We start from the raw sequence: 13,714 nt of genomic DNA on the forward strand, positions 1-13,714 counted from the left end.
TTCTATACATCTGAGTCTCTTTTTCTGTTTTGCATATAGGGTTATCGTTATCATCTTTCTAAAGTCCATATATATGTGTTAGTATACTGTAATGGTCTTTATCTTTCTGGCTTACTTCGCTCTGTATAATGGGTTCCAGTTTCATCCATCTCATTAGAACTGATTCAAATGAATTCTTTTTAATGGCTGAGTAATATTCCATGATGTATATGTACCACAGCTTCCTCATCCATTCGTCTGCTGATGGGCATCTGGGTTGCTTCCATGTCCTGGCTATTATAAACAGTGCTGCGATGAACATTGGGGTGCACGTGTCTCTTTCAGATCTGGTTTCCTTGGTGTGTATGCCCAGAAATGGGATTGCTGGGTCATATGGCAGTTCTATTTCCAGCTTTTTAAGAAATCTCCACACTGTTTTCCATAGTGGCTGTACTAATTTGCATTCCCACCAACAGTGTAAGAGGGTTCCCTTTTCTCCACACCCTCTCCAGCATTTATTGCTTGTAGACTTTTGGATAGCAGCCATCCTGACTGGCGTATAATGGTACCTCATTGTGGTTTTGATTTGCATTTCTCTGATAATGAGTGATGTTGAGCATCTTTTCATGTGTTTGTTAGCCATCTGTATGTCTTCCTTGGAGAAATGTCTGTTGAGTTCTTTGGCCCATTTTTTGATTGGGTCATTTATTTTTCTGGAGTTGAGCTGGAGGAGTTGCTTGTATATTTTTGAGATTAATCCTTTGTCTGTTGCTTCGTTTGCTCTTATTTTCTCCCAATCTGAGGGCTGTCTTTTCACCTTGCTTATAGTTTCCTTTGTTGTGCAAAAGCTTTTAAGTTTCATTAGGTCCCATTTGTTTATTTTTGCTTTTATTTCTGAAATTCTGGGAGGTGGGTCATAGAGGATCCTGCTGTGATTTATGTCGGAGAGTGTTTTGCCTATGTTCTCCTCTAGGAGTTTGATAGTTTCTGGTCTTACATTTAGATCTTTAATCCATTTTGAGTTTATTTTTGTGTATGGTGTTAGAAAGTGTTCTAGTTTCATTCTTTTACAGGTGGTTGACCAGTTTTCCCAGCACCACTTGTTAAAGAGGTTATCTTTTTTCCATTGTATATCCTTGCCTCCTTTGTCGAAGATAAGGTGACCATAGGTTCGTGGATTTATCTCTGGGCTTTCTATTCTGTTCCATTGATCTATATTTCTGTCTTTGTGCCAGTACCATACTGTCTTGATGACTGTGGCTTTGTAGTAGAGTCTGAAGTCAGGCAGATTGATTCCTCCAGTTCCATTCTTCTTTCTCAGGATTACTTTGGCTATTCGAGGTTTTTTGTATTTCCATACAAATTGTGAAATTATTTGTTCTAGTTCTGTGAAAAATACTGTTGGTAGTTTGATAGGGATTGCATTGAATCTATAGATTACTTTGGGTAGTATAGCCATTTTGACAATATTGATTCTTCCAATCCATGAACACGGTATATTTCTCCATCTGCTTGTGTCCTCTTTGATTTCTTTCATCAGTGTTTTATAGTTTTCTATGTATAGGTCTTTTGTTTCTTTAGGTAGATATACTCCTAAGTATTTTATTCTTTTTGTTGCAATGGTGAATGGTATTGTTTCCTTAATTTCTCTTTCTGTTTTCTCATTGTTAGTGTATAGGAATGCAAGAGATTTCTGTGTGTTAATTTTATATCCTGCAACTTGACTGTATTTGTTGATTAGTTCTAGTAATTTTCTGGTAGAGTCTTTAGGGTTTTCTATGTAGAGGATCATGTCATCTGCAAACAGAGAGAGTTTCACTTCTTCTTTTCCTATCTGGATTCCTTTTACTTCTTTTTCTGCCCTGATTGCTGTGGCCAAAACTTCCAAAACTATGTTGAATAGTAGTGGTGAGAGTGGGCACCCTTGTCTTGTTCCTGATTTCAGGGGAAATGCTTTCAATTTTTCACCATTGAGGGTGATGCTTGCTGTGGGTTTGTCATATATAGCTTTTATTATGTTGAGGTATGTTCCTTCTATTCCTGCTTTCTGGAGAGTTTTAATCATAAATGGATGTTGAATTTTGTCAAAGGCTTTTTCTGCATCTATTGAGATAATCATATGGTTTTTAATTTTCAATTTGTTAATGTGGTGTATTACATTGATTGATTTGCGGATATTAAAGAATCCTTGCATTCCTGGGATAAAGCCCACTTGGTCATGATGAATGATTTTTTTAATATGTTGTTGGATTCTGTTTGCTAGAATTTTGTTAAGGATTTTTGCATCTATGTTCATCAGTGATATTGGCCTGTAGTTTTCTTTTTTTGTGGCATCTTTGTCTGGTTTTGGAATTAGGGTGATGGTGGCCTCATAGAATGAGTTTGGAAGTTTACCTTCTTCTGCAATTTTCTGGAAGAGTTTGAGTAAGATAGGTGTTAGCTCTTCTCTAAATTTTTGGTAGAATTCAGCTGTGAAGCCATCTGGCCCTGGGCTTTTGTTTGCTGGAAGATTTCTGATTACAGTTTCGATTTCCTTGCTTGTGATCGTTTTGTTAAGATCTTCTATTTCTTCCTGGTTCAGTTTTGGAAAGTTATACTTCTCTAAGAACTTGTCCATTTCTTCCAAGTTGTCCATTTTATTGGCATAGAGCTGCTGGTAGTAGTCTCTTATGATCCTTTGTATTTCAGTGTTGTCTGTTGTGATCTCTCCATTTTCATTTCTAATTTTGTTAATTTGGTTCTTCTCCCTTTGTTTCTTAATGAGTCTTGCTAATGGTTTGTCAATTTTGTTAATTTTTTCAAAAAACCAGCTTTTAGCTTTGTTAATTTTTGCTATGATCTCTTTAGTTTCTTTTGCATTTATTTCTGCCCTAATTTTTAAGATTTCTTTCCTTCTACTAACCCTGGGGTTCTTCATTTCTTCTTCCTCTAGTTGCTTTAGGTGTAGAGTTAGGTTATTTATTTGACTTTTTTCTTGTTTCTTGAGGTAGGCCTGTAATGCTATGAATCTTCCCCTTAGCACTGCTTTTACAGTGTCCCATAGGTTTTGGGTTGTTGTGTTATCATTTTCATTCATTTCTATGCATATTTTGATTTCTTTTTTGATTTCTTCTATGATTTGTTGGTTATTCAGAAGCGTGTTGTTTAGCCTCCATATGTTTGAATTTTTAATAATTTTTTTCCTGTAATTGAGATCTAATCTTACTGCACTGTGGTCAGAAAAGATGACTGGAATGATTTCAATCTTTTTGAATTTACCAAGACTAGATTTATGGTCCAGGATGTGATCTATTCTGGAGAAGGTTCCGTGTGCACTTGAGAAAAAGGTGAAGTTGATTGTTTTGGGGTGAAACGTCCTATAGATGTCAATTAGGTCTAGCTGGTCCATTGTGTCCGTTAAAGTTTGTGTTTCCTTGTTCATTTTCTGTTTAGTTGATCTATCCATAGTTGTGAGTGGGGTATTAAAGTCTCCTACTATTATTGTGTTACTATTAATTTCCTCTTTCATACTCGTTAGCGTTTGCCTTACATATTGCGGTGCTCCTATGTTGGGTGCATATATATTTATAATTGTTATATCTTCTTCTTGGATTGATCCTTTGATCATTATGTAGTGTCCATCTTTGTCTCTTTTCACAGACTTAATTTGGAAGTCTGTTTTATCAGATATGAGTATTGCGACTCCTGCTTTCTTTTGGTCTCCGTTTGTGTGGAATATTTTTTTCCAGCCCTTCACTTTTAGTCTGTATGTGTCCCTTGCTTTGAGGTGGGTCTCTTGTAGACAGCATATGTAGGGGTCTTGCTTTTGTATCCATTCAGCCAGCCTTTGTCTTTTGGTTGGGGCATTCAACCCATTTACATTTAAGGTAATTATTGATAGGTATGGTCCCATTGCCATTTATTTTGTTGTTTGGGGTTCACTTTTATACCACCTTTCTGCGTTTCCTGTCTAGAGAAGATCCTTTAGTATTTGTTGAAGAGCTGGTTTGGTGGTGGTGAATTCTCTCAGCTTTTGCTTGTCTGTAAAGCTTTTGAGTTCTCCTTCATATCTGAATGAGATCCTTGCTGGGTAGAGTAATCTAGGTTGTAGGTTATTCTCTTTCATTACTTTAAGTATGTCCTGCCATTCCCTTCTGGCCTGAAGGGTTTCTATTGATAGATCAGCTGTTATCCTTATGGGAATCCCTTTGTGTGTTATTTGTTGTTTCTCCCTTGCTGCTTTTAATATTTGTTCTTTGTGTTTGATCTTTGTTAATTTGATTAATATGTGTCTTGGGGTGTTTCGCCTTGGGTTTATCCTGTTTGGGACTCTCTGGGTTTCTTGGACTTGGGTGGCTATTTCCTTCCCCATTTTAGGGAAGTTTTCAGCAATTATCTCCTCGAGTATCTTCTCATGGCCTTTCTTTTTGTCTTCTTCTTCTGGGACTCCTATGATTCGAATGTTGGGGCGTTTCACATAGTCCCAGAGGTCCCTGAGGTTGTCCTCATTTTTTTTGATTCTTTTTTCTTTTTTCCTCTCTGCTTCATTTATTTCCACCATTTTATCTTCTAACTCACTTATCCTATCTTCTGTCTCTGTTATTCTACTCATGGTTCCCTCCAGAGTGTTTTTGATCTCATTTATTTCATTATTAATTTTTAATTGATTTTTTTTTAATTTCTTCTAGGTCCTTGTTAAACATTTCTTGCATCTTCTCAATCTTTGTCTCCAGGCTATTTATTTGTAACTCCATTTTGTTTTCAAGATTTTGGATCATTTTTATTATCATTATTCTAAATTCTTTTCCAGGTAGATTCCCTATTTCCTCCTCTTTTGTTTGACTTGGTGGGCTTTTTTCATGTTCCTTTAGCTGTTGGGTATTTCTCTGCCTTTTCATCATGTTTAGATTGCTGTGTCTGGAGTGGGCTTTCTGTATTCTTGTGGTTTGAGGTTCCTTTTTATTGTGGAGGTTTCGCCCAGTGGGTGGGGTTGGATGATTGGTTTGTCAAGGTTTCCTGGTTAGGGAAGCTTGTGTCAGCGTTCTGGTGCGTGGAATTGGATTTCTTCTCTCTGGAGTGCAATGGAGTGTCCAGTAATGAGCTTTGCGATGGGTCTCTGTGTTAGGTGTGACTTTGGACAGCCTGTATGTTGACACTCAGGTCTATGTTCCTGCGTTGCTAAAGAACTTTCGTGGTATGTCTTGTACTGGAGCTTATTGGCTCTTGGGTGGTGGTTGGTTTTGGTGTAGATATGGAGGCTTTTGGATGGTCTCTTATTCCTTAATGTTCCGTGTAAACAGGAGTTTTCTGGTTTTCTCAGGATTTGGGCTCAAGTCTCCTGCCTCTGGATTTCAGTTTTATTCTTCTAATAGTCTCAAGGCTTCTCCAACTATACAGTACTGATAATAAAAGTTCTAGGTTAATGGTGAAAAGATTCTCCACCGTGAGAGACAACCAGAGAGGTTCACAGAGTTACATGAAGAATAGGAGAGGGAGGAGGGAGATAGAGGTGAGCAGGAGGAGAAAAAGGGGACTCAAGAGGAGAGAGACAGATCTACGCAGTTATCTGTTCCCAAAGTGTTCTCCGTAGCCCAGACACCCACAAAGATTCACAGAGTTGGATTGGGAAGAGAAGGGGAATGGAGGAAATAGAGGTGTTCTGAGGGAGAATAACAAAGATTGAAAATCTAGTGTAGAGGTTAGACTCTTTGAAATACAATATTTAAAAACAAAAACACACAAAAAAATTTAGAACTGTATATGAAGTTCAGTTTAAAAATAGGGTTTCTCTCTCTCTCTCTCTTTTTTTTTTTGTGACAAGGTTATAGTGAAATGAAAATGAAAGTTAAGGAATAATAGAGGAGTATTAGAGGACTCTAAAAGGAAATAGGAGAGAAAAACAAGAAAAAGAAAAGAAAAGAAAAAAAAAATTTTTTTTTCCCAAATAAAAAAATAGTAAAAATATATGAGAATGAAAGTTGAGGAGTAATGGGGGAGTAATAGGGAATTATAAAAGAAAATGAAAGAGAAAAAATAAAAAATTTAAAAAAAAAAAAGGGAAAAAAAAAAATTTTTTTTTTAAATTAAAAAAAAAATGTACATATATATCTAGGAATTTCTCTGAGGTTGTTGCGGTCAGCGTAGGTTCAGTTCAATTTCAGATAGCTCCTCTTTCCAGCTTACACTTCTCGATATCTGTAGGCCCCTTCCCGTGTAGTCGGTGTTACCTTCAGGGATTTTAATCTGTTGCACCGGTCCTTTCTGAAGCGGTTCCCTTTGTTTATTTGGCTTCTGTTAGCTGTCTCTTTGGTGTCTAATTTCCGCCCTGATACAGGTGGGCGGAGGTGATCTCTTATTTAGGTTCCCTAGTTCAGTTCAGTCCTGCTATGGGGAGGGCGGGGCGCTGCAGACCGATACCGCTCTGTGTGGATAGCGCTCACCGTGTTCCGGCCACACTGGGTTTGCCCCGCTCACGGGTGTCTGTGCTTTCGCCGTCTACACTGCTCAGGCTCCCGGCTGCTCTATATGGAGCGGGCCCTGCGTTGAGTGCGGTTCCAGTTTTCGGGTACTCCACAAAAGCGCAGATTCGGTTGCTCCTGCGTTTTGTGCCTTCCCCGGCCTGAGCGGTTCAGGCAGCCAGAGGCTTGGGCGTACTCTCCCGGGTGCAGCACGCCTTTTCCCTCGGCGGCGAGCGGCCCACGCAGCCAGAGGCTTGGGCATATTCTCCCTAGGTGCGGCGCGCCTTTTCCCTCCGCGGCGAGCGGCCCAGGCAGCAAGAGGCTTGGGCACAATCTCCCTGGGTACGGCGCGCTTTTTCCCTCCGCGGCCCCAGCACGCACCCGGTGGGTACAGTTTAAAGCGCCTAACTTCTCAGGCAAAATGTCTTTGATTGACATATAGAAGGAAATCAGAAACAAAGAATTAAATTGCAACAAGGTAGAGTAGATGCTGAAGTTCCAATACTTTGGCCACCTGATGCGAAGAGCCAACTCACTGGAAAAGACCCTGATGTGGGGGAAGATTGAGGACAGGAGGAGAAGGGGGCATCAGAGGATGAGATAGTTGGATGGCATCACCAACTCAATGAATGTGAATCTGAGCAAACTCCAGGAGATGGTGGAAGACAGGGAAGCCTGGCATGCTGCAGTCCATGGGGTCAAAAAGAGTCGGACACGACTGAGTGACTGAACAGCAACAAGAGTAGATGCAAAATAAATGGGTGTAAATTACTGTGTACAAGGCTCATATTATCTTGGGCAGAGAACGCCATGCCCTTCCCCATGGAGGGCCGCAGCCTATGCAGCAGGGCCTTTACTGGCCTGAGGAGTTGCAGGTGTGGGCATGTCCCAAGGATTCAGGAGGGGGCCATTACCCTTGACCTGCTTCTCTGGCAGAAGAGCTAGAGCACTGGCTTATTCCTGGTCTTGCATAGTTGTCTGGGTACAACCACTTCTCTTCTGCTCTAAAATGGTAGTGTTGCTGACCCCTTTCCAGTGATCTAGGGAGGGCCTTCCTAGAAGCACATTAGGCTCAATTGGGTTGAACCTGAAATTTTTGGAAGTCCCTGTGGGGCTAAGCTTTTCCTAAGTCATATGTCCGTGGGGCTCTGGCTGGGGGGCAGTGACTTAGTGAAGGGCTTCCTTGCTTCCTCTTATGGAGCAAGGCACTTCCTGGGGAAGGAGCTAGAGCAAGTCACACCCATGTGAGGCTGGAGAACATCTCTGGTGCAGTCACACCAGCTCCCAGAGGACCCATGAGCTTACTTCTATCTCCTTCTTTTGCAGTGGCTGTGCTGTATGTTGGTGTGACCCAGGATTTTGGTCATCAGTGACACTCCCTGACAACCTGCCTGCATCTTTTCTCCCCTTCTTTGCAGTTTTGTGAACTTTTATCCTTAAGGGGGCACTCATTAATTTTTCATCTCTTCCTTGTTGTTTATTGTTTCCTGAAATCCTGGCCTCTCCCACTGGAGCCATCAGAGAGTCTGAGATCTCTTTCAACAGCATTTAAGCCGATCCCAGGGCACTGTGGAGGGACAGAAATTGATTAAAGTTGTGGGCCAAAAGACTTTCTGCCTTTCTCTATTGATACACAATCTGGGGGTTGCTCTAGGGTGTCCCTGCTTTAGGAAAGAAGATGTCCTTGAGAAATGACCCGGCCCAAAGCTGCTGCAAGATGAGAAATGCGGGTGGATTTCTTGGAGAAGAGGCCTGCTACAGATTAAGCTGCCTCCGGGGGCCACCTGCAGGAGAGGAGCTGCCCCCCACCCTTCTGAGATCGGTGCTGGGATGAGCTGCAAGGGGAGGAGTTCTTTCTTCCTCACTTGCCGATGGAGAAGTTGCTACACTCCAAGTCAGCATTGCCCAAAGGAAAGCAAAGGGATGGAAAATTCTTGCTGGGGGGAATTCTTACCTGAGGGGAGATGAGGTTCAGGTTAGTTTTGCTCACAGTGGAACAGGAGGATCTTTGTTATTGGTAAGAAAATAGATGCCATAGCCCAGCGTCCTGATGGGCACTTGGGGACGGAGCTGACTGTGGAAATGAAGTATAAAGGAAGATGAATGTCTTAGTCTATCTGGGCCGTGCTAGCAAATACCAGAGACCAGGTGGCTTATAAAACACTGACATTTATTTTCTCACAGTTCTGGAGGCTAGAAGTCTGAGATTGGTGCAGCACACTTGGGTTCTGGAGAGATCTCCTTCTGGGCTACAGACTGTGGACTTCTCATTATGTCCTTACATGGCAAGAGCAGAGGGGAGGCAGGCTGTCTCATGACTCTTGTAAGGGCACCAGTCCTAATCCCGAGGACAGAGGAGCCTGATGGGCTAGTAGTCCATGGGGTCACAAAGAGGCGGACACGACTGAGTGACTAACACTTCAGTCCCATTCATGAGGGCCCCACCCTCATGATCTTACGTGTGTGTGTGTGTGTTAGTTGCTCAGTTGCATCTGACTCTTTTGTGACCCCATGGACTGTAGCCTGCCATGTATCTCTGTCCATGGAATTCTCCAAGCAAGAATACTGCAGTGGATTGCCATTCCCTTTTCTGGGGGATCGTCCTGACCCAGGATTGAATCTGAGTCTCCTGCATTACAGGCAGATTCTTTACAGTCTGAGCCACCAGGGGAACCCTGATCTTATCTAACTAACCCTAATTATACCCCACAGTCCGACTTCCTAAAACTACCACACTGTGATGTGGGGTTTCAACATCTAAATTTGAAGGGGACACAACCATTCAGTCCATTGCAGTGAGCAACTGGAGAGAAAACACACACACCTTGGTTTCGGTAGTAGTCTGATTAAGGGTTAGTGTTTGACCTCTATAAATGCAACTAGATGAATCTTTTTTTTTATAGGAACGTGACTTATAAGTATGGCATAACACAAGTCAGATTTTTTTTAAAAAATTGAAGTATAGTTGATTTACAACATTGTATTAGTTCAGGTGTAAAGCAAAGTGATTCAAATATATATATATATTTTCAGATTTTTTTCTATTATAGGTTATTATAAGATATTAAATACAGTTCCCTGTACTATACAGTAAATCTTCATTGCCTATCTATTTTATGTAAAATAGTTTGTATCTGTTAACCCCAAACTCCTCTAATTTATCTCTCACCGCCACCCTTTCCCCTTTGGGAACCATAAGTTTGTTTTCTATGACTGTGAGTCTGTTTCTGTTTTGTATATTAATTCATTTATATTATTTTTTAAGATCCCACATATAAGTGATATATAATATTTGTTCTTCTCTGTCTGACTTACTTCACTTAGTATGATATTAAGTCTATAATGTTACTGCAAATAGCATTATTTCATTCTTTTTTATGACTAATATTCCATTGTATATATATGTGTATACATATATGTATATATAATACATATATATACCACATTTCTTTTATACATTCATCTGTAGATGGAGACTTGGTTTATATCTATGTCTTGACTATTGTAGTCTTTTCAAGTTAGTGTTTCTATTTTTTCCCTGTATATATACCCAGGAATGGAATTTCTAGATCACATGGTAACTCTATTTTTAGTTCTTTAAGAAAACTTCCTACTGTTTTCCATAGTGGCTGCACCAGTTTACATTCCTACCAACAGTGTGGGAAGGTTCCCTTTTCTCCACACCCTCTCTAGCATTTATTATTTGGAGACTTTTTGATGATGGCCACTCTGACTGACCACCAGTCAGCATTACTACTGCCTTTAACTCTCCCACGGCCCAGGGGGAAGCAGGGCCCTTAAGTAAAGGGGATGCTGGGAGCTCTGGGACCTCACTTCTAGGGAGGGGCTTTGGGATAGCGCCCCTGAAGAGAAAGCTCAGTTCATTGGAGGGTGGAGAAGGAGCTCTATTTGGTTGGCGGCCTGTGGGTCTAAGAAGGAAAGAGGTCCTTCCTCCTCCAGTCAGAGGTATGAGGGAGTGTTCATCTCCAGAGCTGTCATCAGCAGGACCCCGGAGGTGTTATGTCCAAGTGCCCTAGGCTACCTGGAGATACCACCCAGCCTGCCCCGTCAGCCCAACTGGTGTTAGTCTGATGCTCACTGACCAGGTTCAGGTCCCTGTCCCACTGTATTTAGAAAAAAGTGCTGCACTATATAGTACAGGGAATTATATTCAGTATCCTGTGATAAACCATAATGGAAAAGAATATGAAAAAGAATATATGTATGTATAACTAAATCACTTTGCTATAAAATAGAAATTAACCCAACATCATAAATCTACTATACTTCAATAAAATAAATTAAAAAAATATTAAATGCTACAAAGCAATTCTAATATTTTGAATATGGCATGGCTACCTAAATGAAAAGTACTGTGTTATAATCGACTTGCAACTATTAGCTTTATTTTGAAGGCCTGCAGGCTACTTGAGGGGATAGGTTGCTAACCAAAAAGCTTATATACTTTCAATACGAAATGGATTTGCTTTAGGGATCTTGGGTCCCAGGTAAGGTTTATCCTGAAGACTTCTTACCAATACAGCCCATTAGGCCGGTTAAGGATTTTAACACCACATAGCTTTCCTGTTAAACATTTGAGAGTTTGCTTGATGCTCCTTTCTTTCCCCTGGATTAAGGCAGCGGAGCTGCTGCATTTTGGTGTGGCCTCTTCATCGCCCCAGATGTGGCTGTGTCTCAGGAAAGCTCAGCCCCTCCTGGATGGTGGCTCCTGGATGGATTCCCCAGGGAGGCTCCCCTGGCTTCCCACACTCCCCACTCGCTATTGCACTGTGTTTCATGGCCTCCCTGTTGCTATGGATGGTCTGTGAATGCAGTGTTCCCAGTTCGTCCAGAGCCTAGAAGAGTGCCCGTGCAGAGTAGGTGCTCAGTGAATGAAAACCGTGTCCTTTCCTTTGCAAATGAGGAGGCTCTGTAGCTTGGGTCCCACTTGGTTTTCCCAATAGACACTGTGTTTGCACTGGTCCCTCACGACAATTTCCAGCAGCAGAAGCCCTAGGGGGGCTGCTGATGTTTGGATTAGAGCCAGCCTCTGTGGGTGGGTGAAGGGCTGGGGGGATGGGAAGAAGATGTGTCCGTTGGGGGGTCCCCTGATGAGCTGCTCCCCCCCACACACACTCAGGGCAAGGAGTAGAGGGAGCTGTTGCCGCCAGAGGCATGGCCGCCTCCTGTGATTTGTGCAAAGAATCCATGGGGGCTCGGGTTCCCCACGTTCTGGAAGGAGAGTGAAGTGGCTCAGCTGGAGGCTCAAGGTAGCCTGGGAGGCAGCTGTGGGGGTTGGGTGACCCTCCCTCCCTTCCTGTCCATCCTCTTCCACCTACAGAGTCCTGTCACCTCTCAAAGGCAGAGTTTGTTTCCTCATTAGTAAATCCAGAGACACACACGCCCCCTTGCAGCCCCCAGACCCAACTGAGACCTCGGGGAACAGGGAACCTGATGATGGGGTGGGAAGCGATCAGGGTGTAGCAGATATCCTGGGTAATTCCACACTAGCAAGTCATCCCTAGCAAGTCCCGTTTCCTGCGAGAGCTCAAGGCCTCGCGTTATCAGCTTTCTCCTCACATCACGTGCCCAGGTTAGGCTTTTGGTGGTTATGTACAATTGGAGAAGCCACATTGAGCAGGGCTGGGCGAATCCGGCCAGTGGCTCCGCCACATGCGGCAGGCGCTCTTCCCACCCAGGGCATCCTGTGCATCCTGCCATTGTAGCTGGTGGAGGCCCCCGCCCTGCCCAGTGCTCCCCTTGCTCCTCTGCCTCTCTCATGCCAGCCACTCCTCTGGGTCGGGAAGATTCCCCTGGAGAAGGAAATGGCAATCCACTCCGGTATTCTTGCCTGGAGAATCCCATGGACGGAGGAGCCTGGTGGGTCCACGGGGTCTCGAAGAGTCAGGCATGACTGAGCGACTTCACTTTCACTTCATACATGAACTGTTCCCTTTGATTGGTGGGCTGGGTCAACCTGGAGAGTTCACATAATTGACAGTGGACAGTCAAGACCCTCTGCCCCAACGCCATTCTCTGCACTTCAGAAAAGACAGTGTCTGGAAGGACCTCAAGAGGGGACACTTGCCCACTTTATTCTGTTCCTCAGTTCTGTGTTATAGGTGGGGTGATGGGAAGCCCACGTGTGTGATTCAGACAAGGATGGAGACACGCATCCTGGATCCCACCTGCCATCAGTTCTGTCTGATGCACACCTGTCAGGTCTATGAAACGGAGAGCAGTGGTCACTTAACTGGGCTTCCCTGGTGGCTCAGCGGTAAAGAATCCACCTGCAATGCAGGAGACTTGAGTTCATTCCCCGGGTAGGGAAGACCCCTTGGAGGAGAGCATGACAACTCACTCTAGTATTCTTGCCTGGAGAATCCCACGGACAGAGAAGCCTGGTGGGCTACAATTCATAGGGTCAAATGAGTCAGACACATCCGAAGCAACTGAGCACACACACACTTTCTAGTGGCAGCTCCATGGAGACAGAGGGCCCCTCAGTGGGGGCAAGAGTGATGATTTGGAGTTTGCAAGTCGTCAAGACAGATGTCAGCTCCTTACAATTTTGGGAGGCCTGTGCTTGCTTCACCAGTTGATTAAACATAGGGCTCTATAGGGGGTGGAAATAAGGCAGGAACACTGTCCCACACTGACCTTCACTGAGTTATGAAGGTCTCATGAAGGCCAGTGATGCTTTGCCCAGCTCTCTTCTGTGCCTGCTGCAGAGCCAGGGGGCAGGCATGTGGGGACACCTGGCAGTTTACTGCCTTCTGCTGAAACTTGCTTTTTCTTTTTGAAAAATTTTATATTTGTTATATTCACATTTTTATATTTTATAAATTTATTTCTATTAAAATGATTTTATGCTTATAATTTATTATTATCCATTTATGAACTTATGTGTTTATGAATTATTGATATATAAATATTAAGATATATAATATCAACAACATATAAGGGAACTGTATACTGAAGTCTCATGTATTATTCACTAGAGTGAATGATTTTTAATATTTTACCATATCTGTTTTATCATTTACTGAAGAAGTTTTTGTTAATCACAGGTATCATGACATTTTATCCTCTGCTATGCATCTCTAGTGAAGGACACTATTACACAGCCACAATACTGTTATCCAACCTAACAAAATTAGCAATAATTCTCAGTCACATCTAATAACCAACCTATACCCACATTTTCTTGATTGACTTTAAAATATACTTTTACAGTTGGTTTATTTAAGTGAGAATTCAACCAAGGTCCTTATTTTACCAGTTTTGACCTACAGCAA

At 42.5% G+C, this 13,714-nt stretch overlaps 1 protein-coding gene across 1 annotated transcript in view; it reads left to right on the forward strand.

Moving 5' to 3' along the window:
• CAPN8 (calpain 8) overlaps nucleotides 1-8,026 on the forward strand; it is a 76,530-nt gene extending 68,504 nt beyond the window's left edge. Inside the window, exon 21 of the mRNA XM_070473752.1 lies at nucleotides 7,743-8,026. Coding sequence (XP_070329853.1) covers nucleotides 7,743-7,766 — 24 coding nt within the window. The 3' untranslated portion in view covers nucleotides 7,767-8,026. The remainder of the gene's footprint in view (nucleotides 1-7,742) is intronic.
• Nucleotides 8,027-13,714: the final 5,688 nt, after the last annotated feature.

Source organism: Odocoileus virginianus, chromosome 11 (genome assembly GCF_023699985.2).
Source record: "Odocoileus virginianus isolate 20LAN1187 ecotype Illinois chromosome 11, Ovbor_1.2, whole genome shotgun sequence".
NCBI lineage: Eukaryota > Metazoa > Chordata > Mammalia > Artiodactyla > Cervidae > Odocoileus > Odocoileus virginianus.